The 26,280-nt window shown below is 34.2% G+C and overlaps 1 protein-coding gene across 3 annotated transcripts in view; it reads left to right on the top strand.

Annotated features, from left to right (window-relative positions):
- Positions 1–21,174, top strand: part of CPNE8 (copine 8) — a 368,836-nt gene extending 347,662 nt beyond the window's left edge. For all 3 annotated transcript variants that reach the window (XM_067696130.1, XM_067696129.1, XM_067696131.1), the window contains 4 exons: positions 5,648–5,750; positions 7,259–7,316; positions 11,964–12,037; positions 19,294–21,174. In XM_067696130.1, the coding sequence (XP_067552231.1) occupies positions 5,648–5,750; positions 7,259–7,316; positions 11,964–12,037; positions 19,294–19,482 (424 nt within the window). In that variant the 3' untranslated portion in view covers positions 19,483–21,174. The remainder of the gene's footprint in view (positions 1–5,647; positions 5,751–7,258; positions 7,317–11,963; positions 12,038–19,293) is intronic.
- The last annotated feature ends 5,106 nt before the right edge of the window (positions 21,175–26,280 follow it).

Raw genomic sequence — 26,280 nt, 5'->3', positions numbered from 1 at the left:
CAATACAATCTTACCTCAGGAAACAAGAAAAATCTCAAATTAACAACCTATCCTTACACATAAAGCAACAAGAGAAAGAAGAACAAACAAAACCTAAAGTTAGTAGAAGAAAAGAAATTATAAAGAACAGAAATAAATAGAGATGGAGAAAACAATACAAAGATAAATGAAACTAAAAGCTGGTTCTTTGAGAAGATAAACAAAATTGATAAAACTTTAGCCAGACGCATCAAGAAAAAGGGAGAGGACTCAAATCAATAAAATTAGAAATGAAAAAGGAGAAGTTGCAATGGACACCACAGAAATACAAAGGATCATAAGAAACTACTACAAGCAGCTCTATGACAATAAAATGGTCAACGTAGGAGAAATGGACGAATTCTTAGAAATGCACAACCTACCAAGACTGAATCAGGAAGAAATAGAAAATAGAAACACACAAATCACAAATATGGAAATTGAAATTGTGCTTTAAAAACTTCCAATAAGCAAAAGTCTAGGACCAGATGGCTTCACAGGTGAATTCTGTCACACATTTAGAAAAGAGTTAACACCTATCCTTCTGAAACAATTCTCAAAAATTGCAGAGGAAGGAACACTCACAAGCTCATTATACACGGCCACCATCAACCTGACACAAAACCAAAGGTATCAAAAAAAGAATATTACAGGCTCAAATATCACTGATGAACATAGACACAGAAATCCTCAACAAAATACTAGCAAGCCAAATCAAACAACACATTAAAGGAGTCATGCACTATGATCAGGTGGAATTTATCCAGAGATGCAAAGATTCTTCAATAAACACAAATAATGTGATACACCACATTAACAAACTGAAGAATAAAATTCATATGATCATCTCAGGAGATGCAGAAAAAGCTTTCAACAAAATTTAACACCCATTTATGATGAAAACACTCTAGAAAGTGGGCATAGAGGGAACCTAACTCAAGATAATTAAGTCCATATATGACAAACCCACAGCAAACATTATTCTCAATGGTAAAAAACTGAAAGCATTTCCTCTAAGATAAGGAACAAGATAAGGATGTCCATCTTGCCACTTTTATTCAACCTAGTTTAGGAGGCCCTAGCCAAGGCAACCAGAAAAGAAAAAGAAATACAAGAAATACAAATTGGAAAAGAAGAAATAAAACCATCACTGTTTTCAGATGACATGATACTATACATAGAAAATCCTAAAGATGCTACCAGAACATTACTAGAGCTTATCAATGAGTGTGGTAAAGTTACAGGATACAAAATTAATACACAGAAATCTCTTGCATTCCTATACACTAACAATGAATTATTAGAAAGAGAAATTAAGGAAACAATCCCATTTATCATCCCATCAAAAAGAATAAAATACCTGGGAATAAACCTAAGGAGGAAAAAGACCTGTACTCAGAAAACTATAAGATACTGATGAAAGAAATCAAAGATCACACAAACAGATGGAGAGATATACCATGTTCTTGGATTGGAAGAATCAATATTGTCAACATAACTATACTACCCAAGGCAGTCTACAGATTCATTGCAATCCCTACCAAATTACCAATAGCATTTTTCACAGAATTAGACAAAAAAATTTACAATTTGTATGGAGACACAAAAGACCCTAAATTGCCAAAGCAATCTTGAGAAAGAAAAACGGAGCTGGAAGAATCAGGCTCCCTGACTTCAGACTATACTACAAAGCTACATTAATCAAAACAGAAATATAGATCAATGGAACAGGATAGAAAGTCCAGAGATAAACCCACATACCTATGGTCACCTAATCTGTGACAAAGGAGGCAAGAATATACAATGGAGAAAGACAGTCTCTTCAGTAAGTGGTGCTGGAAAAACTGGACAGCTACATGTAAACCAATGAAATTAGAATATTCCCTAACACCATACAGAAAAAGAAACTCAAGATGGATTAAAGACCTAAATGTAAGACCAGATACTATAATTCTTAGAGGAAAACATATGTAGAACACACTTTGAAATAAATCGCAGCAAGATCTTTTTGACCCACCTCCTAGGGTAATGAAAAGAAAAACAAAAATAAACAAATGGGACCTAATTAAACTTAAAAGCTTTTGCACAGCAATGGAAACCATAACCAAAATGAAAAGACAACCCACAGATAGGGAGAAAATATCTTATGGAAAAACCCGAATGAACTTTTTGGCCAGCACAACATTTGCAAATGAAGTGACTGACCATGGATTAATCACCAAAATATATAAATAGCTCATGCAGCTCAATATCAAAAAACAAACAACCCAATCAAAAAATGGGCACAAGATCTAATAAGACATTTCTGTAAAGAAGACATACAGATGGCCAAAAGGCACATGAAAAAATGCTCAACATCACTAATTACTAGAGAAATGCAAATCAGACTACAATGAGGTATCACCTGACACCATTCAGAATGGCCGTCATCCAAAAAAATCTACAAACAATAAATTCTGGAGAAGGTGTGGAGAAATGGGAACACTCCTACATTGTTGATGAGAATGTAAATTTGTACAGCCACTATGGAGAACACTATAGAGATTCCTTAAAAAACTAAAAATAGAGTTACCATATGATCCAGCAATCCCACTCCTGGGCATATATCCCAAGAAAACCATAATTCAAAAAGATACATGCAACCCAATGATTATTGCAGCACTATTTACAATAACCAGGACATGGAAGCAATCTAAATGTCCATTGATGGAAGAATGGAGAAAGAAGATGTGGAACATATATGCAATGGAATATTACTCAGCCGTAAAAAAGAATGAAATAATATTATTGGCAGCAACATGGATGGACCTAGAGATTGTCATTCTGAGTGAAGTAAGTCAAGCAGAGAAAAACAAATATATGATATTTCTTATATGTTGCATCTAAAAGAAATAGTACAAATGGACTTATTTACAAAGCAGAAATAGAGTCACAGACGTAGAAAATAAACTTACAGTTACCAAGGGGGAAAGGTGAGGGAGAGAAAAAATTGTGAGATTGGGGTTGACACATACACACTACTATATATAAAATATATAACTAATAAGAAGCTACTGTAGGGACTTCCCTGGTGGCACAGTGGTTAAGAATCCACCTGCCAGTGCAGGGGACACGGGTTCGAGCCCTGGTCCGGGAAGATCCCACATGCCATGGAACAGCTAAGCCCATGCACCACAGCTACTGAGCCTGCGCTCTAGAGCCTGCAAGCCACAGCTACTGAGCCTGAGTGCCACAACTACTGAAGCCCACACGCCTAGAGCCCATGCTCTGCAACAAGAGAAGCCACCCAATGAGAAGGCTGCACACCGCAATGAAGAGTAGCCCCTGCTCACCGCAACTAGAGAAAAGCCCAAGCACAGAAACAAAGACCCAAGGCAGCCGAAAATAAAAATTAATTAATTAATTTTAAAAAAAAAGAGAATAGGGCTTCCCTGGTGGCGCAGTGGTTGAGAGTCCGCCTGCTGTTGCAGAGGACACGGGTTCGTGTCCCGATCCCGGAAGATCCCACATTCCGCGGAGCGGCTGGGCTCGTGAGACACGGCCGCTGAGCCTATGTGTCCGGAGCCTGTGCTCCACAACGGAAGAGGCCACGACAGTGAGAAGCCCGCGTATCGCAAAAAAAAAAAAAAAAAAAGAGAATCTACTGTATAGCACAGGGAACTCAACACAATAGTGTGTAATGGCCTACATGGGAAAAGAATCTAAAAAAGAATGGATATATATATATATATATATATATGTATAATTGATTCACTTTGCTGTACAGCAGAAACTAACACAGCATTGTAATTCAAATCTACTCCTATAAAAATTAATTTTAAAAAAGTAAACATCCCCCCCAGAAAAAGGATCAGTTAAGCCACTTGAAGTGATATTCATAAGATTGCATAATGCTCAACTTTCCATCTTCTCACCACTTTCAACACATCATTTGGTATGAAAAGCATAAAAGCCATAGAGTTGTACTCATAGAAGTTTTTCTCACTATTTATAACCTCCTGTTAATCACATGAAATATAATCCATATGTTTTTGAAGCATAGTCAGTAAAAAATGCTTTTTAAAAATAATGGGTATTTAAAAATTAAAAAATGAATTCCTGAGGGAGATTATCTTACATCTTTTCTTAAGAAAAAATATTTAAGCATAAAATAGGAGAGTAGGTTCATACCTGCTTTGGATTTTTTCATTGCTGTGTTACCATCAAATTAATACAAATTCCTTAGTGTCGAAGATCAATTGTTCAACATTGTGAGAGCATTTTTGACTATATGTTGTAGAACAAGTTCAATGCTATTTTTAACTGACTCCTCAGTGTATGAACATATCACTTGCTGTATTATCTTCATCAATCTATAAAATTACCAATCATTTTATTAACAGCATGAGCAATTATTAGTTTCTCTTGTCTATGGCAAAGTTGTAAATATTTTCTTGTTCATATAGTTATAAATTCTGCTTTACAAGAAATAAGTTTTTCCCTGTCATATTATGCTATTGGTTTTTCCCCAAACTGTTAAAAATTTATTATTTAGAGTCCATCAGGTACTGAAAAATTTTCATTGGTAATCAAAAGAAGTTTCTTGAAATCAATTTTTCTGTGATTTACTTGATGATTTTTTATGAAAGTAGACCAAAGTCTTCTTGTTAACTATTTATTTCCTGCAAGCACCACAGTGCTTGCTCATTACTAGTTATGACCGGCATACTAGTTATGTACTAAAAATCATAAAACTCATTCTATTGAGAATATAATCTAGATACCCATAATGGTAGAACACAATGGAAAAAAAGAGATAAAATATAGTCATAAAATTCTCCTCTAAATGTCTGAGTATTATTTGGTGAGAATTCAGTACTAGAATATGTTCTTATTACATACCTAATTTTTGTCTTTGCTTGCTATAATTCTCCTTCCCATCTTTCACCAATTTAACACGTATTAAGAATTGGAACTATAGCTATGTCAAAAAATGTTTCTTCTGTTGCATTTTTTTTATTAAGGTGAAATTCACATGACATAAAACCAACCATTTTTAAGTTTACAGTTCAGTGACATTCAGCATATTCACAATGTTGGGCAATCATCACTGCTATATAGTTCCAAAACAAAAATCATAATCACTTATATAATCTACCATATATAAAATCTACCAGTTATATAACTGTATAAATATTTACTACCATACATGAAATTTCTTTATTAACAATACAAAGTTGCATTATCTTGATTTTAAAGATGAGAAAATAAAGTTCAGATAGCTTATGTAATGTTATACTGAAGATCATACACATAATATGTTGCTTAGCCATTATGTCTATTTCCAAAAGCTGTAGCCATTCCTCTGTGCTAACATACCATCCAGCTCACCTTTTATTAGTGAATGAATTTCTAAGACAGCCAGGCATTTCTTTGTGCCAGCATGCAGTAATGTTGCTGTTATTCTAGTGTGCTATTTCAGAAAAAAATGCATATTTGAGAGTTTTCATATATAGGCTCTTAAGATATGTTTAAATATTTTCTTGAGATTAAAATGTTTGTTGGCTATTCCAAGTTATATTTAGCAACTATCATGTCGAGAGGAAATGTTTTACTTTGTGGCATTCTTTACCTTTTCTTTGCCTTTCAGATATGCTTCTTCTGTAAAGGATGGCTCCCAGTATTTTGTGCTACTGATTGTGACAGACGGCGTTATCTCAGATATGGCTCAAACTAAGGAGTCCATAGTTAATGTAAGTAGGAGTCATTCGGTCTTGGGCTGGCTAACTGAATGCATGGTGCTACTTAGGTTGACTAACTAGAGTCTAGTTAGTTGACTTAAGAGTGAAACAAAATGCCCATGCCTTTGCAGCCAATTGCATTATCGAGAAAACTCACACACATTTGTAGCATTCATCCATAAGGACCAAACTAAGAGGTGTGAATAATTGGGTTGTAACAAAATTATTTCCAAAAAATTAAAATAAAATAAATAATAGCATCACCTTCATGTGCATGACTGTGTTTATCTTGATTAGTTTGATGTGCTTGTATATAGTTTGTACAATTTGTACAGAATATTTCTTTAACATTTACATTTACAGTAATAGTTACAGGAGAACTGTGCTAATTTCTATATTTATAGAACTGGATAAGGACTAGCATTGATTCAAAATCCATTTTTCTCATTATTCCTAATTATGTGTTATATTTATGATCCATTTTCTTCTTTATTAGACTATAATTTATAACATCTATATTTACTAGACTGCAACCTCTAAAATTATATCTGTTTTTACTTACCTTTCTATACTCAGGTTTAGCAATGTTTGACACAAAATAGACATTTGTAAAAATGGGCTGTGTGAAAAAATTGTTTATCATACTTCATAATTATTAATAGCATAGGGAAAATATAATTAGCTTTTTGTGTGATAAAAAAATAGTTACATGTGGGAAAAAAATCAAATGTTTATAGACATACACTTAGGAAAACCAAACACAAAAAGGAAGAGAGGTAGAATCTTGCACATTTACTTGTTTGTTTATTTGGTTTTGACTAGACACACTGGGTTGGATTTGTCCTGATTTCCTTTATGTTCTGATCAGTGGCCTTAGCATGCTCTTTAAAATATGGACTTAGTAATTTAGGTTTAAACTAACAGGACATGCACTGAGGAACAGTTATTCATAATTTAGTGACCTTCACAGCTGAAGATGTGGTTGCTTTCCTGTTCCACCTACCTGTTGGTGGATCTTATATTCTTACCATAAAATTATTTTATCATACTAATAATAACTTTCTATAATTATCATTTGTATGCATTCATTTACTATGAAAATTGCTTTTCCTAACCATAGCTATAAATGAAATAGAGTACTACTTTTTCACAAATATGGTACCTTTTTTTCCCTTTTAACAACTGAAACATTTTTGAGTGGAGAGAGAACATGGAAAAAGAGACCAAAGGTACCCAGAATCAGCTTAGGAATATTTTGTCTGAGAATAGCAAGTGAAAGCAGATGCTCAGACTGGTCATTCCTGAAGAACATCCCACTGAATTAGCGTATGTACAGAGTTCAGAAAGGATAAGAGTGGAATCAAGTATATTATTCTGTGTTAATTTAAATATGTTCAAAATTATTTTAATGAACATCTGTGAAAAATATCAAAGCTCAGGATATTTTTTTCTTCTTAATTCTTAGTTGTTTTCTCAATTCAGTTTCTTAATTGTGAACTAACTGTGTGTTCTCTTTGAAGGCTTCAAAACTTCCAATGTCAATAATTATAGTAGGTGTTGGGCCAGCAGAATTTGATGGTGAGTAATAAAATTTCAATAGTATTCCTTAGGAGTTTATTTAATCTGACTCATTATGCACCTAGGTTTCTATCACTCTTTTTTTGCATATAAGGATGTGAGTGTGCATATGGATTTGTATACAGTGTCCATGTACATATAGACATAAATATAGATATTACATGATGGAGTCCAATAAAGGTGAGTAAATTAAAAGGATGTCTTCTGAGTAGGACATTATCTCTGTAGTATAGGATAATTCAACATGTAGCTTTCTGTTTTATTAGAGATGGTGTGTACCTCAAAATATTTCTTAAGACCAAGTGATAAATTGAATTTTTGTTCCCAAGGCAAAATACACTCTGGATTCCCTAAAAACTTTTAAGGATGAGCACTAAATTAATAAACCACTAGGTTGTAAAATAGAAATATTAACACAAGCATAATAATGGATTTTCAGACCTTGGCTAGTTGATAGACATTATCTTTATAAATATTTAAGTTCTGTCATATGAAAGAGCAAAGTAAAATGAAAATGGAATTGACCATCTGAAATTTAATGAGACTTTATACAATTATGCTAAATTCACTTATTGGGTACTTTTCTGTTTGGGCTCAAGCCATCTTCAAATGCCAGTTAGTGTGACGGGTGTTTGTGTGACTACTGATCTGGGTAAACTTCTCTAAGGATAGCCTATTCCTCGTCACCTGATGAATTCCTTTAAGAGAACTCTATGCTAGACATCAACTGCATAACCACAGAACATTCACCTTGCTCAGGTGTTTTTACATTAATGATGACAGTATTTAGCTTGGAACTTTAGAAATGAGAATAATTTTAGAATATTTGGAACAACTTTTGGTATGCTACAGGTTAATTTAGGCACATAGGTGGTTAATTTTTGTATGATCATCACTAGGATGATTCTTGTTTAACCACCAGTGCCTCCTCCATAAGGATAGTATAGATCTCTCAGTCTCAGGTAAAACAACACAAGCAGTTATATTGCTGATCCTGAAAATTCTTTCCTTTGATTCCATGCTTGGCTGGTCACACTTTATATCATTATAATCTTCCAGTTTCTGAAGCAGAAGTCATTTTAGCTCCTGCTAATATTTTCTGTGTCTCTGAATATTTACATCTGTTTACATTGTCCATCAGGCATGAATCTGAGATACCACTATGGAGTCAGGAAAGCTAAGACACATCTTTCTTGTTAACACTTTGTGTACTTGGTCATCTGCATTGAGCAGTGACAGACTGTGGTTCACAAACTTCACTGATTGCTAGGTTAAAATAACTCATGATTTCTTCTTCAGTTACTAATTTGCTTTTGCCTCTCAAGTATGCACTTCTCGTTGGGTACATTCCAGGTCTCCCAGACTCCTATGGAAGGCCGTTGTTAGGTGTAAGCCCTGTCACTTGTTCCCCAACAGCTCCCATGCATAATGTGTAAATAGAGAGCCACTGACTCTTCCTATGTATATTTCTGGTCATAAATTCCTATTCAAAGCAGTAGGCACAGCTATTTGGGTACTACCTTCTTACAACTGCCACACCTATTTATTTTCCTCAATTTTTTTGTTCCCAGTGAATTATTTATCAAAACCTTGAGGTATGAAAATTCATCATTTCCCTCTCTGACTTCTTGAATTAACGAAAAAAAAAATGCAGGAGTCACTCAGAGATCAGAATATGTTTTATTAATAGTAGTGTAGAATTGGAGAATTTGGGTTGCCCTGTGCACAGAATCAGACTTCTTGCTACTTTTTTCCCCAAAGATTAAATGACCTCACCTTTATCTCCAGGCCTTCTCTGTACAGGGGCAGATCCTTGCCTATTAAGCATGCCACAGGGAGAAATTGTCTTCAACTTGAGGATAGGCTGCTCCAAAAGAGAGAGATTCAAGATCGTTCCATCTCCCAATCTTAGTTATCTTGTGAATCACTCCTCTTTTCATGAGGAAAAGTGAGCAAAGATTATAGACAAAGAGGGAAGTTGCCATCCCATAGAATTCCCTCCTGGGAATTAAAGTGAAACTTTCCTCTGGCAAACCTGTGAACAGGGAATTAAGGTCCTGAAACACCTGATTTCTGCTTTCACCCTGCTGAAAGAAAATTTCTGACTTATATTCAAGTTGCTGCTATCCTATCAGAAGAGCGTTTTTCTAGGCACTTCCAAATCTATAGTAAGTAAGTTTAAATAGCACGCATAAATTGACATAAAGACTGAAATAAAACTTGCAGATTTTATCAGTTAACCACATAAATCCAACATCTGCACGTAACTTAACCAGGAGGTTTGCACAGGCAAGAAATGCAGCATTTTGCCATTCATTATTTGAAGGTAGAGGAAATATAAATAAACTACTAGATTCATGAGTATTTAAATGTCTTGTTTCTTTATTTCAATGAGAACAATTTAAAACTTTCTGTATAATTTCTCAAAGCAGGATTTCTTTATCCTTAAAAGGCAAAAAGTCAAATTAAAGTAGCATCTGGTTAACTGCTTTGATACAAGTTAGGAAAGGGAGAGAACTATAAGGGATTCTAACATGATTTTGTCTCCCAAGGCTAGAAAGAAATACAGGTCTGTATCTTATACATCTTTTTTCCAGAGACGGGTACTGATGGGGAACCTCTGCTTACAATTTCAGGCTCCTTGAGGACTAGATGATCTGAAAAACTGAAGGGTGAACATTTCCCTTCCACCACTTATATGCCATTTCTTTTCTCCTTGTTCTCAAAAGTGTAGCCTCCAATTCTGCTACCCATAGTCTTTTAACTCAAAGGACATACTGAAAAGTGGGAGATATTTTATAGGACCTCATTCTATTACACTATTGCCTGAATAACTGTCACTTTCTTTAATTGAAGTAGAACACTTACAAAGGCCAATGGAGATTGTAGAGGATTGCAGAAGGTGAGGCTCAGATTATCATCTAATTTTTGTTTCCCATTTTAGAGTGAGTATAGGGTAATTGTTAGGAGTTATTAGCAAACTAGATAATAAAGGAGAAGATTCTCCAATTGCTGGCATGTCACAATCAGTGTACATTTATGTCTCAAAGTAATATGAAAATTTTGAAAACAAACTTAGACCAAAAAAAGGAATTAACTTGAAAATATCTGAGTATAAAGAATTTTCCTATTTAAATCCCTAATAAGTAGGAGAGAAAAAAATAGTTCTTTTATATTTTGAATAAGTTAATTACCTTATTATTGGTAATTTACATTACTAAATTATGACATATATATCTAAGGAGATTATTGGATGATGGCTCACTAACAGTTAGGTGTACTGGCAATGTTTCAGCCCAGACATTGATTCCTGAACATGTGTAGAAAAGTAAAACTCAAAACCTGTTTTTTAAAAAAAAAAGCTTATAGATATAGAAAACAGATTGGTGGTTGCCAAAGGCTTGCCAGCATTGGAGGTGGGTGAAGTGGGTGAAGGAAGTCAAAAGGTAAAAACTTCCAGTTTTAAAATAAGTATATCGCACGAATGTAATGTACAGTGTGGTTAGTATAGTTAATACTGTATTGTATATATGAAGGTTGCTAAGAGAATAGATATTAAAAGTTCTCATGAGAAGAAAAAAATTTTTAATTATGTATGGTCAACTAGACTTATTGTGGTGATCATTTCACAATATATACAAGTAGCGAATCATTATGTTATATAGCTAAAAATAATATAATGTTATTTGTCAATTATACCTCAATCAAAAAAATATAAAATAGGAAAAAAGAGTAAAATGTCTTTAACCCAAATGCATTATCCAAGCACTGAGGAAAATAGTGAAAAGGTTAGGATTGTATTCTAATATATTTTAGAAGGCGACAAAGCAAACATAATTGCAAGTGGCTCTCTGGAGTCTGGTGAATATCATGTGCATACAAAATGGATTATTAGTACGAGAATATACTTTAAGTACAAATTAGCATTCCTCGTGTAATTAGTTATTTAGAGAATTCTCACTGAAACATTAAACTCTGGAAAATGTTCTTAATTGCAGCGTAACATTATTGTATACCAGCTGTCCCGTTATATCACAGCATTCCCAAATACCAGTTGACCTATGTAATGTTGAAATTATTTTTAATCAACAAAAAAATCATACTTCAGAAATTTCATGCTTTATCCAATCACTGTAAGAGCAGAGAAAATGCCTTTTTGTTTTTAAATCTATTCATAAAAAGATTACAGACAATATGATTATATAGCTTTGTGTAGTTTCAAAGAGAATAAAGTTCAAATTGTTATTGGAAGTTCTATAATGATTAGAGCCTAGTTTCTTAAATTAGAAAGAAAAAATTAAAATTGAATGAATTAGCATCACTTGCTGAATCAGTCATGTAAGCATGTAATCCAGAGTTAAGGATCTATAGAATGGGGAGATGTACCTAAAGACTTCTACGCTGCACAGGCTCTCCTCATCTTTCAAAGGGTCACATGAGGTCTTAGCTTGCTTTCTCCGCTTGTAAAATTTGCACTCAGTTAAGTTTTGTGGAAGAAATCACCGAGGAGATGAAAGGATCAACAAGCTTCCTGCCTTTGACATAGGACATATTGCTACTTCATACATCTTGATTTCATTATTGCCTACATTTGTTATAGTATTTAGCTAAAATGCACTGAATAAATGATCCTATTTTATTTTCAAGCAATGGTTGAATTGGATGGAGATGATGTAAGAGTTTCCTCCAGAGGAAAATATGCTGAAAGGGACATTGTGCAGGTAAGAAATTTAATGAAAATTATTTATTTTGTTCATTGTGAAGAGCCCGTGTCAGCTCTGATTTGTAAATGAAGAGTTTAAATTGAAATCAAGCGTCTCAGGTTCTGTTTAATTTAGGCAGTTGATTCTCTATAAAATGCATGTTAAGTAATGGCTTAGAATAAGCACCAAATTACTTTCACCCATACTTCATGTTCACCATATATAAAATAGAATTGTTAATAAGTGTCTTTTCCTACTTTATTATTACCATAAAATATCATTGAGATCTTTAGTAAAATTAAAAGCTAGAAATATAACAGGCTTTTAATGATTATTTATTACTTAGACCTCAATAAAGATTAAATGTATTTTAAGGCAGCTGATACATATTCAGTGTAAGTAAACTTAGTAGAAACAAACCAAAAATGTAGATTTTGTTCTATTTCTCCCATAGGTTATGGTTAGAAAAGTGGAAAAATAGATCTTATAATTATATATAAATATAAAAATTATATAAAGTATATAAACAATAATATTAATATAATACATGGTAACATAATAATATGTATAATACTATAATAAAATATAATAATAGATTATATATCTCTATATATAGATATATAGACATATATATGATTCATAATTCTATTAGAATCAAGAAAAATACTTAACTAAAGCCTACTATTCTGGGAGTGAATAGAAAGAAAAAAGGCAGTTAAAATTTATAATTGAGGGCTTCCCTGGTGGCGCAGTGGTTGAGAGTCCGCCTGCCGATGCAGGGGATACGGGTTCGTGCACCGGTCCGGGAAGATCCCACATGCCGCGGAGTAGCTGGGCCCGTGCGTCTGGAGCCTGTGCTCCGCAACAGGAGAGGCCACAACAGTGAGAGGCCCACGTACCGCAAAAAAAAAAAAAAAAAAAGAATACCAAAAAAAAAAAATTTATAATTGAAACAAAGGAATTAAATCAACTAAATTTCTGCATACTTTAGAGTCTTCATATCTTTTAGGAAGTCAGAAGCAGAAAAAGACTGTGAAGGGAAGATTAAATGGAAAGGAAAGTTCTCAGTACAATTTGAGCACTTAAAGGAGCAAACAATATTATCTCCTAAATAATAACCTATATATTCACCCATAATACAGTCATTAAGATAATCTAATTTGGAATCCAAGAGAATTTGGTTCAAATCCTGGATTGTCCACTGTGATAAGGATAAGCTTTCTAAACTTCAGTGTTCTGGCATTGTTTAAAGATTTTATCAGATAGTATATATAAAATACATTACATTACTGAAATAGATCTCGGTAAAATACAACAAAAATAATTTTAAAAATTAGAGAGGGAGAATAATGTAAAATAATCTGTAAATATATTATAAAGATTAATCTTGACAAAGATAAAAAAGCATTCTTCTTCATCAGTCAGCAAAATTAAGTTTTAAAATAGAAACATCTGTATAACAGTTTTTTAAGAAGATAATTAAATATGATTTAAACCTAATGTTTAAATATTAACATTAAAATGTTAACATTTTAACCTAATGTTCTTGGTAGTGTAAAAAGCACGCACACATGAATAATTCATTTAAAAGCAGCTGAGAAAGGGAACATGGTGATGTGGTCATCTATTTAAGAATCCCACGATGTTTTATTGTTTTTAAGTAGACCCGCGATTATTCACCTTATGCTGATTAGCATAATTATAAGTCCAAGTAATTAAACTTTTCCTAAAAATCTCTCCATAATGTCTAGTTCACAGTAACCAAAAAATCAAATTACTGCATGGAAGTATGAATTTGAAGTCCTTTAAAATGTATTATGTTGCTGTTGTAATGCATTTTTACAAAGTTAAAAGAGACAGCTTTATATCTCATAGTATCATTTAAATGCTGCTTAAGGGAAACTGGTATTACTCTCTCCCTTAGAAGATAGTTAAGGTTGCTCACATCATTAAGATTTACTTTAAGAGGATTAACATGTTATGTTAGTGACAACCAACAGTTGTTGGTTATTTTATTTATAAAACAAAAATTCCCTTGATCATGAAAGTATTTCATCTCTAATTGGATATGCTACATTGGACAGAACAGTGAGATAGGACTCAGATCTATGATCTTGAACAAGTCAGTAAATCTCCTTTGAGCCTTTCATTTGTTACCTCCAGACTCTCCATTCTTTTATCTTTGCTCTTTCCATGATGTGGTGAGTCTCAGAGGAAGTAACAGACATGAAAATACTTTGTTACTTATCAGTATAAGATACATAAACACACACACACACACACACACACATATATATATATATATATATATAATTATATATTTCCTCTCATTGAAAGTCAAAATCTTGAGACTAATCTATCACCATTAAGTGACACTGAGATCACCAAAGATTTTGAAGACACCTGACGATATAGCTAAACACTCAAGGGATTCTACCATGTAAAGTTGAACTGAAAGAGTCATGAGATCTCACAGATACTGAACAGGAAACTAAAATCTTCCCAGAGAATTAGTAGCCTCCTGAATGACAGTGACACCTTGACTTACATGTCTATATTTAGTTAAGGATATCTGATGCACCCTTTTCTAATTTCATGGAAAAGTTGCTAAATGGTATTTGGTCTAATAAAAATAGTTCCCACTGGGCTTCTCTGGTGGCGCAGTGGTTGAGAGTCCGCCTGCCGAACCAGGGGACACGGGTTCGTGCCCCGGTCTGGGAAGATCCCACATGCCGCAGAGCGGCTAGGCCCGTGAGCCATGGCCGCTGAGCCTGCTCATCCGGAGCCTGTGTTCCACAACGGGAGAGGCCACAACAGTGAAAGGCCCACATACAGCAAAAAAAAAAAAAAAAGAAAAAAGTTCCCAGGGTAAACATTTATATATCACATTGTGTTCAAGAATTAGCATTTTTTCTCTCACCTTGAATAAAATTTTAAAACCTTCCACCATTACAGGTTTCCTGGTCCTACCATTCACTAAAACATTTTTTAAATGAGTTATTTTTAAGAATAGAAATATTCTTGAATATTTATAATACTGGAGTTGCAATGGCACACCAAGAATAATATTGTCAATCTTCCTACCACCAGGAAATATCTAAGCCATCATAATCAATGCTATAAACACTGCTGGCTAAAATAATATCAGAAAATAGGGTCTATTTAGGCTCTCTTACCTTTTTGTTTTGTAAGAAACTGAATGAGATATTGTACTAAATCACTTAGCAGAAGGCCTCTCACCTACCAGTTGCTCAATAAATGCATTAATATCAGTTTCAGTTATTATTATTAGTTAGTATTTTGGCATAGTCCAGTGGGAAGGCATTTTTATGTCACTGTTTCATAGTAACTGTACCTTGACATATGACACTGTAGTCAGTCTTATGTGTGATTATGTTCATTGCCTCAAGATTCACTCTCATATGACTATAATATAAACAGTATGCAGGAAGAAATTCTATGGTTGTTATTCTAAAACTTAAATGAATTATTTTCTTAAATCAATATATGTAAAGGCTTTCCATTTGTTTGTTTGCTTCCTTGTGCTGTGGATTGGCCATTGTATATAATGCAATATCATTTCTCCTGGCTGCATTCAGCTGCTGTCCAGCCTATCACTCCCTTAAAAATTATATTTAAATCATATCTTTCATTAGAAGGAGAATAATTACCTTGAAGGCTTAGACTTGAAAATCACTAATGGAGCTCTGCAAAGTAGGAACAATCAAATAAAATTGAGCAGAACCACAACTAAAAGTTCATTTGCCCAAACTGATTCAAACTTTTTTCACAAATAGGCAGAGCTAGCTGTTAGAGCAACTACATAGAACATTTTCCTTGTACAGGATAGATGCTAAAAAAAAGATGTAGTGTGTCAAGGAAATGGTATATTTCAACTGAACAGAATGCATTTATTTGTATTCTTCATATGAATGGGATAAATGAGTGCAAAGTAAAAATTGATTTGTTCCTCTAACCTGAACAGTTTAAGGGTCCAAGTTAATTTGTGGTAATAGTCAGTGATCAACATACATTCACAAATGTGTGAGTGTTATTTTGAACAGGAGGGCCCCAGGTACAGTGATCAGAAATTAGTGATTAAAAGGGACAATAAACAGAGGGGTCTGAGAAGTTGAGTGGAAAATTGTTACTGTAGAAGGATATCAGCAATAGTCCAAAAAGAAAGAGAATATATTTTTGTCATCAAAAGTGTAAGGTTTAACATTAATAAAAGGTAAAGGCAACAGAGACACTTGTCATTTTCATCTCTCACTTAGGGAAGTGCCTCATGACTTGACTGAAGAGATGAATATTCCTTTGGAAAAGGATTAGATAATTTAGGTTAGTGAGTAGAAGATTCTCAACATCTTTTTCTCTGCTCCCAACACACATGTGGGATAAGAGATGCTCCTGTTGATAATATCACTTGCTATAACAGTTACGCTTAACCCAGGGGCAAGGTCCCTTAATACTCAAGGGACGTATCAGAATCTGTGCCCGCATTTAGCAAATGTAAGTTAAATGAGATATATACTTCCCTCCTTGGCTGAAAATTAAGATTTCTTTCTTACCCATTGTTTATGAACATGTTTTAAAGATGAGTAGAAGTGTATGTATTATGAGAACAGTGATTATGAATCTTAGTTTTGACATTCCAGAGTATCATAACATTCTTAAAAATGAATTTATATTTACTTCAATAAAAAATTTAGCACATCCTATAGCATTTGCTGGAAAGGTGAAACAGCAGGTGTTTTAAAATAACAAAAAGGTCAGGAATTACAGTTTTAGATTATAATACTGGTACCTGAGTTTGAAAGAGATAAAAAATTGGTAAAAATAGTTAAAGTTTGATATGAATGTAAAGAAAAGACTAGAAAGAAAAGTCTCATATTTATATTGCACATAATTTATAAATTAATGAATAGTAATAATAATGACTATCATACTGTACATATTATGAGTTGAACACTATTTTATGCACTTATGTGTTGACTTATTTAATACAGCAACCTAATGAAGTAGGCATTATTATTATGATCCTCATTTTATAGAAGAGGAAACTGAGTCAGAGAGAATACCAAGACCACACAGCTAATAAGCAGCAGAACCAGCGTCTGAACCTGGGAAGTCTAATTCCAGAGTTTCTGAGAATAGGGAGTAAAAAGATAATTGAATTTAATTACCATGGTCTAAGAGAAGAGTAAAGACCAAAGTAAAAGTAAATATAAGAGCAAAGTTGAGGTAAGGGAAAAACACAGCAGGTATAATATCCCCCTTCCCTAGAGAAGTATCAACTATCTGCTAGAGTGTTGCCATTTCCCTGAAATGTAGGTATTAGCTATAGATTCTTCAAAAACTGATCTCCTAACAAATAGTTTAAAAGATAATTATGTATATGTATAGCTGATTCACTTTGTTATAAAACAGAAACTAACACACCATTGTAAAGCAATTATACTCCAATAAAGATGTTAAAAAATAAATAAAATTTTAAAAAGGTAATTATGTATATACTAACCATATCATTACTAAATTTTAAAAAACTACTATGCCTTTTAAAATAAGAATGAAATAAGCTATAGCTGAAATTAGAGATCTTTTTCTTATTAATCCCTCACTATGTTGATTCTTATTTTCTTACCTTTCTAATTATAGTTTCAGAGAGAAAAATAAACCTAAATTTGTTTGCACCTCTTTGTCAGGTCTTGTCCAAGTCAGATAATATGACTTCACAAATGTTCATATCCTCCTATTTCTCTTCTCAGCTGAATATTATTTTCACTCTGTTAGTTTTTCCTTACCCTTACTTAGCTACCTTTATGGTAAGAGAAAGATTTGTCACCTTTCTATCACACTTTTCTAAAAGTTGTGCTGAGTTTTCCATCTGGTATCAAGACAGGGTAAAATTATGGTCATATGTGTATGCTTCTGTCTATAAGGTACCTTATTTTAAAAAGAAAGGACTACTTTTCTGCTCTTCCTTAAAAGAGGCTGCTTTCACTTCATAAATGGTATTACATTTGCTATTTGATTTCTTAACATTTTAACCTGCTTTATCTGTCGCAACCTGAGTGGTTTAAAGTCTGTTTCCTAATAAAAGTTAATTTTCTGAAGGCACATCTTGAGTAACTGCTTAAATCAAAAGTAAATTTTTCAAAATAAATTTAAAACAGTTACATTACAGTATGAGATGAGAGTGTGAACACTCTCTGTTTCTCTGGAGGAAAAACTGATTTAATATAAACTTTAAAATATTATATTTGAAAATTGTTCAACCTCCTGAAATGTCTTCGCTGTGCCTTTTCTCCAAGACCTAAAATTACTGTGTCCCCAAACTATCACAACATTAACAGTTACAATCATTCCCAGTTGCTTTCAAGAATCATGATGTCTGTAAGGGGAAATTGAACTAATGCCAACAAACAGCACAGTGTTTATTAAGTAACCATTATAAATGAGAATGGAATCAGGCAATCTATTGCCAGAGTATTCAGTGATAATTATTCTCACATGATTGTTTATATAAAGATAGAACAATCATTTTTATGTAATATAAAAATAAGAATATTGATATTTGATGATATTTCAATGAGAAGTATACCAAAATCTTATACTGAGGGTTTTTGGTTGTTTATTTTTTGCCTTTCCAAATAACAGATATAAAAAACAAACATTTGGGGCATGATTCAATGTACTGAATATTTTGGGTACCTACTAATGTGAACTGTGTAAATTTTGTATTCATTGTCCATGTGATTTGATGGTCTAGTAATATAATTAAAAATACTTTACATGTGTTTAGGACTCTTTAACAATATACATTATTTTTAACCCTGATTTGAGTAATACTTCTACATTGAAAGCTGAATTAAGCATGCATTAATTCCATTTGACAAGAAACTGAGCCCTGAAGAAGATAATGCTCCATCCAATTAGGTGTAGAACTCAAAACTGCAGAATACGTGTAGCAACATGATGGGTGTACAGGACCCAGAGACAAGAGTTATTGTGGGGAAAAACATAGGTAAAGATTACATCCCTTTTTAGGTAAAGTATATATTAGAAAGTTGTGGTCACTGTTAGAGCTATTTGTAATAAATCAAATATCTTTAAAATGCATAGTTATTATCATGCATCTCACCATTACTCCAGGCTTCTCTGATTCTCCTACAACCAAATGTTTACATATGTTGGTTTTTGTGTCTATTTTTTTATTTATTTAAATAGCATGCTAAGGTCTGTTAAATAACTTTCTTTCACCTCTGATTTAGTTTGTGCCATTCAGAGATTATATTGACAGAAGCGGAAACCACATACTCAGCATGGCTAGATTAGCTAAAGATGTCCTAGCGGAGATCCCAGAGCAGTTTCTCTCCTACATGAGGACCAGAGGAATCAAGCCATCACCTGCACCTCCCCCGTACACCCCACCTACACATGTGTTACATACTCAAATATGACTGTGCTCCAAAATGCTAATGTAACTACACTTCAGTTAGAACTGCTGAGTCCATGCTTTTCTTCTGGTGCTCTATAAGGAACCAGGAAATGAGATACATTTCTCAGTTTGGTTTCAGCAGTATTGGTTTGTATGCTTTCTTGGATCCAAAATTTATTATCTTCCTAAACCAAAACTGTAAATACGGTTGTTGCATGAGCAACAGAAAAATTGTTTAAATGCTTGAAGCAAAATATGGATGTATTCTCTGAATCTTTAAATGTTTTCTAGACAGAAACAGCTAATTTCCAATGTACTGTTGGGAAAAAGCACAACCTGTGTTTTTAACTCAAATATTGTCCTTGACTGCTATGTATATAGGAAAGCAGTCTCTCTATATCAATGTTTACATGTTACTACTTTTTAGATTCCAATACTTTTATAACTGTTCTTAAGAATACAAGTTTTGAATATTGAATCCTTTGTCTTCTAAATTGCAATAGCTATAATCACAAGAGCAATATCTCTTTGAATGACTGTCTGGAGAAATGCAATTGCAAGCAAGGGAAGGTAAAGATACTTTTATATTTCTCAGTAAGTGAATTGTCTTATGAAGCTGTATCTGCTTAGTAATCAGTTCCTCTGTGCCATTTGCCAAGTATGGGAGTTTACACTTAGCAGATGTGTATTCTGAAAGAACATGCATTTTTCATGAAGTTTGGGTTCTAAATTTAGACTGCAATTTGTTTATGTTTTGTAATGCTAAGTAGAAATAATAAAAAGTCAAACATCGTGAACTGTAAATGCACAGAAAATACTTGGTGTAAAAAGTAGCATCTTTATATTACAATACTATGTAGAAAGACTAAAATCCAGAATATTTGACTGTGAACCATGTAGCAGATGTTTTAAACTTTCTATTTCATTGTACCTTGTCTAGATATTTTAAGTCAAAGGGATACTGGCTCTCTTGATTTGCATTCCTTTCCAAGTTGCCACGCAGGGTGCACAGGCTGGAAGTTTTTTGCGAAATTCCCAGTTAAATATACACAACCATGTGACGTAGTGCACAACACATTTGTGAAATAACCCACTCCTATACACTGACTGATCTGCCTATCCACAATTAATTGTAAAGAGTTTTTGCATGTACAGTTTTTATGAGAATTGCAGTTTTGTGACAAGAATGACAGTTGTGTCTAAATTAAAACATATCTTTAGAACAAATGGCCTTAAATTCTCACAGAATTCCTGGAAATGATTGTGAATTACCTTTAAGTAATAGAAAAGTGAATTTATTTTTTTTCTTTTGTGTCAACAATGTAACTGCTTTATAATATTTTCCTTACTTATACCCTATTTACTACTGGTTTATTTCTACTGTATGTTGTTCTCTTTGTCCCACGTTGACTAAGGGTGACTTTTATAAGCATGAAACTATTTTATGGAAAACGAAAATATATACATTCACATATCTAACAGAATCGATGTTATATAATTATGTACTCCTAAATTGTCCATTTTGGAGTATACATTAAAATCTTTTAAAGATTAACTATTTGCTCTGTAAACTTTATGTATAAATGACATGGAATCTGATGATTTCCTTTACTGGTCTCAAATATTTATGTCAGTATAGTTTATTAGCCTACAATTGTATTATTTGCCTTCATTCATCAGTTCTAAAGAATGAAAATAAATAAGATCAATATTATTTCCTTTTTGTCAAACATGTTATTTTTATTTGAATTGATCAGAGAAAATGAAAGATGTACACTTCTTTATTTAAATAATAGTGTGCCCAAACCTAGTGGGGGCAAATGGTTAAGAAACAGTCCCAGTTACAAGCCTTATCATTTGTATGGCTGAGAATAACCATAAGAAATGTATGTGATGTTAGTTCTATACATAAGATTAGAAAATACCTAGACTTGTCTCTTTGTTGCATAAATGAAAAAATCAAGACTGAAGGGATTAGGTGATTTATCCAAGACTATGTAACTAGAGTAGAGCTCATTACCATTGTGAAACTACTTAAATTTTGTGAGTTGCTGTTAGGAGATGTACAATGAATAATACCAGAGACATATTCCATAAATGCAAACACATTCCAATAGTTGCACATACAATCTGGGTACCAGGGATATGAGCATTAGGTAATGAGCAATGAGAAAGATATGTATCGAGAGAAGAGTGATAGCTCCAAATCATCAAACCTGCTGCAGAAAACAGCAGGACTATAACTGGGCACCCTCAAGACCCCCAAGAGCTTTGGATGCTGTTCTCTCTCTCTAGTCCCTTTCCCTTCCTCTCTGATGAAAACCATTTTAACTACAGGATGAACCCTCAGCCTTCTATTCAATCATCTCCATCATCTGGTTTTAGCCGGTTATATAATATCAATTTCCATTGCTTCCCAAATGAATATTAAAACTATCCAGGCTTGTCTCAATCCTCTTCCCCAACCAATTTGAGTTCATTTGGAGACTCAGGCATAGTTCATAATTTTTCCTTCCATCAAGCTCTCTCCTTAGGCCTCCACCTAGGATATTATTTGAATGTTCTAACTCAAGCCCCAACTCCATCTATGTTCTTTTAAAACTTCAGCTAACAATAATCACTACCTTCTATGAACTCACTTTTGCTTTGCATTTTAACATATTAATCACCTCATATTATATATAAACTATTTTACTTTGTTTAGGGCGTCTTGTCTTCCCAACACCGGAAAATATGATTTAATGGCACCTGGAATAAGTAAATTTTCAAAGCTTTCCAGGTTACTGTAATGTGTGACTAGGGAGTATAACTGTTGCAATTAAAGAACATCAGATGATTCAACCACTACTTTTAAAATTCTCTCTCCCAGCATGTAATACGGGGAGGAAAGAAACGGTAGATAAAACTCTGAATAGTGTTGGGGGGCAGCAGTGACAGTAGGTATGTAGCATAGGCTATTTTGTTCTTTAGACTTAGTGAAGACAATTAGGGGGACTCATGTACTTTTTTTTTTTTTTTAACTGTGGCTTATCATCAGTTTAGAACATAAAGAGGTTTCTCTCAAAAGGATGAGGTCGATGTGGTTGTGGGTTTTTTTAATACATCTTTATTGGAGTAAAATTACTTCACAATACTGTGTTAGTTTCTGTTGTACAACAAAGTGAATCAGCCATATGCACACATATATCCCCATATCCCCTCCCTCTTGAGCCTCCCTCCCATGCTCCCTATACCACCCCTCTAGTTTGTTGCAAAGCACCGAACTGATCTCCCTGTGCTATGCTGCTGCTTCCCACTAGCTATCTATTTTATATTTGTTAGTGTATATATGTCCATGCCACTCTCTCACTTCGTCCCAGCTTACACTTCCCCCTCCCCGTGTCCTCAAGTCCATTCTCTATATCTGCGTCTTTATTCCTGTCCTGCCCCTAGGTTCATCAGAAACAATTTTTTTTTTTTTTAGATTCCGTATATATGCGTTAGCATATGGTATTTGTTTTCCTATTTCTGACTTACTTCACTCTGTATAACAGTTTCTAGGTCCATCCACCTAACTACAAAAAACTCAATTGCATTTCCTTTTATGGCTGAGTAATATTCCATTGTATATATGTGCCACATCTTATTTATCCATTCATCTGTCAATGGACATTTAGGTTGGTTCCATGTCCTGGCTATTGGAAATAGTGCTGCAATGAACATTGTGGTACCTGACTCTTTTTGAATTATGATTTTCTCAGGGTATATGCCCAATAGTGGGATTGCTGGGTCATATGGTAGTTTTAGTTTTTTAAGGAACCTCCATACTGTCCTCCATAATGATTGTATCAATTTACATTCCCACCAACATGCAGGAGGGCTCCCTTCTCACCAACACTTTCCAACATTTATTGTTTCTACATTTTTTAATAATGGCCATTCTGACCATGTAAGGTGATACTTCATTGTAGTTTTGATTTGCATTGCTCTAATAATTAGTGATGTTGAACATCTTTTCATGTGCCTCTTGGCCACCTGTATGTCTTCTTTGGAGAAATGTCTATTTAGATCTTCTGCCCACTTTTTTTTTGGTGGGGGGTTGTTTGTTTGTTTAATGTTGAGCTCCATGAGCTGTTTGTATATTTTGGAGATTAATCCTTTGTCCGTTGTTTCATTTGCAAATATTTTCTCCCATTTTGAGGGTTGTCTTTTTGTCCTGTTTGTAGTTTCCTTTGCTGGGCAAAAGCCTTTAAGTTTAATTAGGTCCCATTTGTTTATTTTTGTTTTTATCTTCATTACTCTGGGAGGTGAGTCAAAAAAGATCTTGCTGTGGTTTATGTCAGAGTGTTTTTCCTGTATTTTTCTCTAAGAGTTTGATAGTGTCTGGTCTTACATTTAGGTCTTTAATCCATATGGAGTTTATTTTTGTGTATGGTGTTATGTAGTGTTCTAATTTCATTCTTTTACATGTAGCTGTCCAGTTTTCCCAGCACCACTTATTGAAGAGGCTCTCTTTTCTCCATTGTATGTATGTTCTTGTCTCCTTTGTCATAAATTAGGTGACTATATGTGCATGTGTTTATCTCTGGGCTTTCTATCCTATTCCATTGATCTATACTTCTGTTTTTGTGCCAGTACCATACTGTCTTGATTACTGTAGCTTAGTTTGAAGTCAGGGAGCCTGAATTCCTCCAGCTCCATTTTTCTTTCTCAAGATTGCTTTGGCTATTCAGGGTCTTTTGTGTTCCTATACGAATTATGAAATTTTTTGTTCTGACTCTGGGAAGAATGCCATTGGTAGTTTGATAGGGGTAGCACTGAATCTGTACATTGCTTTGGGTGGTATAGTCGTTTTCACCATATTGATTCTTCCAATCCACGAACATAGTATATTTCTCCATCTGTTTATGTCATATTTGATTTCTTTCATCAGTGTTTTATAGTTTTCTGAGTAAACGTCTTTCACCTCCTTAGGTAGGTTTATTCCTAGGTATTTTGTTCTTTTTGTTGTGATGGTAAATGGGGTTGTTTCCTTAATTTCTCTTTCTGATTTTTCATTGTTAGTGTATAGGAATGCAAGAGATTTCTGTGCATGAATTTTGTATCCTGCAACCTTACCAAATTCATTGTTGAGTTCTAATAGTTTTCTGGTGGCATCTTCAGGATTTTCTATGTTTAGTATCATGTCATCTGCAGTGACAGTTTTAGTTCTTCTTTTCCAATATGTATTCTTTTTATTTCTTTTTCTTCTCGATTGCCATGGCTAGGACTTCCAAAACTATGTTGAATAAGAGTGGCAAGAGTAGACATCCTTGTCTTGTTCCTGATTTTAGTGGAAATGCTTTCAGTTTTTCACCATTGAGTATGATGCTTACTGTGAGTTTGTCATATATGGCTTTTATTATGTTGAGTTAGGTTTCCTCTATGCTCATTTTCTGGAGAGTTTTTATCATAAATGGGTGTTGAATTTTCTCAAAAGATTTTCTGCATCTATTCAGATGATCATATGGCTTTTATTACTTAATTTGTTAATATGGTGTATCTCATTGATTGATTTGCATATATTGAAGAATCCTTGCATCTCTGGGATAAATCCCACTTGATCATGGTGTATGATACTTTTAATATGTTGTTGGATTCTGTTTGCTAGTATTTTGTTCAGGATTTTTGCATCTATGTTCATTAGTGATATTGGTCTATAATTTTCTTTTTTTGTGATATCTTTTTCTGGTTTTGGTATCAGGGTGATGGTGGCTTTGTAGAATGAATTTGGGAGTGTACCTCCCTCTGCAATATTTTTTGATGAGTTTGAGAAGGATCGGTGTTAGCTCTTCTCTAAATGTTTGATGGAATTCACCGACGTACTTGTTTTGTAGAGGATCAGCAACTGCCAAAGACTTTACTGAAGAGCATGCCTTGTCCTTTCAGCTTGTGTTTAGTTTAACTATTTTATGCCATTGTGTTACCTATATATGTAATTGACACAAAAATGAGAAGATACTTAATAAAAATTCACTAAAGATTAATTTCTGTCATTAGCACAAGTAGGATACACTTCCTAATAAAGAAACAGAGCTGAGGATCAAATTAGTTTCCTTTGAGTGCATGTGGTATCACTTACTAAAGATCAAAAGAATGGAAATCTACTTGTAAAAAGTTACGCTTGAGGAGCTTCAAGATGACGGAAGAGTAAGACGTGGAGATCACCTTCCTCTCCATAAATACATCAGAAATACATCTACATGTGGAACTGCTCCTATAAAACACCTACTGAACGCTGACAGAAGACCTCAAACCTCCCAAAAGGCAAGAAACCCCCCATGAACCTGGGTAGGGCAAAAGAAAAAAGAATAAACAGAGACAAAAAATAGGGACAGGACCGGCACCGGTGGAAGGGAGCTGTGAAGGAGGAAGTGTTCCCACACACTAGGAAGCCCCTTTGCGGGTGGAGTCTGCGAGTGGCAGCCGGGGGAAACTTCGGAGCCATGGAGGAGAGCACAGCAACAGGGGTGCGGAGGGCAAAGTGGAGAGATTCCTGCACAGAGGATTGGTGCTCACCAGCAGTCAAGAGCCCGAGAGGCTTGTCTGCTCACCCACTGGGGAGGGGGGTGGGGTTGGGAGCTGAGGCTCGGGCTTTGGTCAAATCACAGGGAGAGGACTGGGGTGAGCAGTGTGAACACAGCCTGAAGGGGTTAGTGCACCACAGCTAGCAGGGAGGGAGTCTGGGAAAAAGTCTGAACATGCCAAATAGGCAAGAGACTTTTTTTCCCTCTTTGTTTCCTCCTGCGTGAGGAGAGGGGATTTAGAATGCTGCCTTTTTTTTTTTTTTAACATCTCTACT

This window comes from Pseudorca crassidens, chromosome 11, assembly GCF_039906515.1.
Source record: "Pseudorca crassidens isolate mPseCra1 chromosome 11, mPseCra1.hap1, whole genome shotgun sequence".
Classification (NCBI taxonomy): domain Eukaryota; kingdom Metazoa; phylum Chordata; class Mammalia; order Artiodactyla; family Delphinidae; genus Pseudorca; species Pseudorca crassidens.
This window is presented reverse-complemented; position numbering and strand designations above follow the sequence as displayed.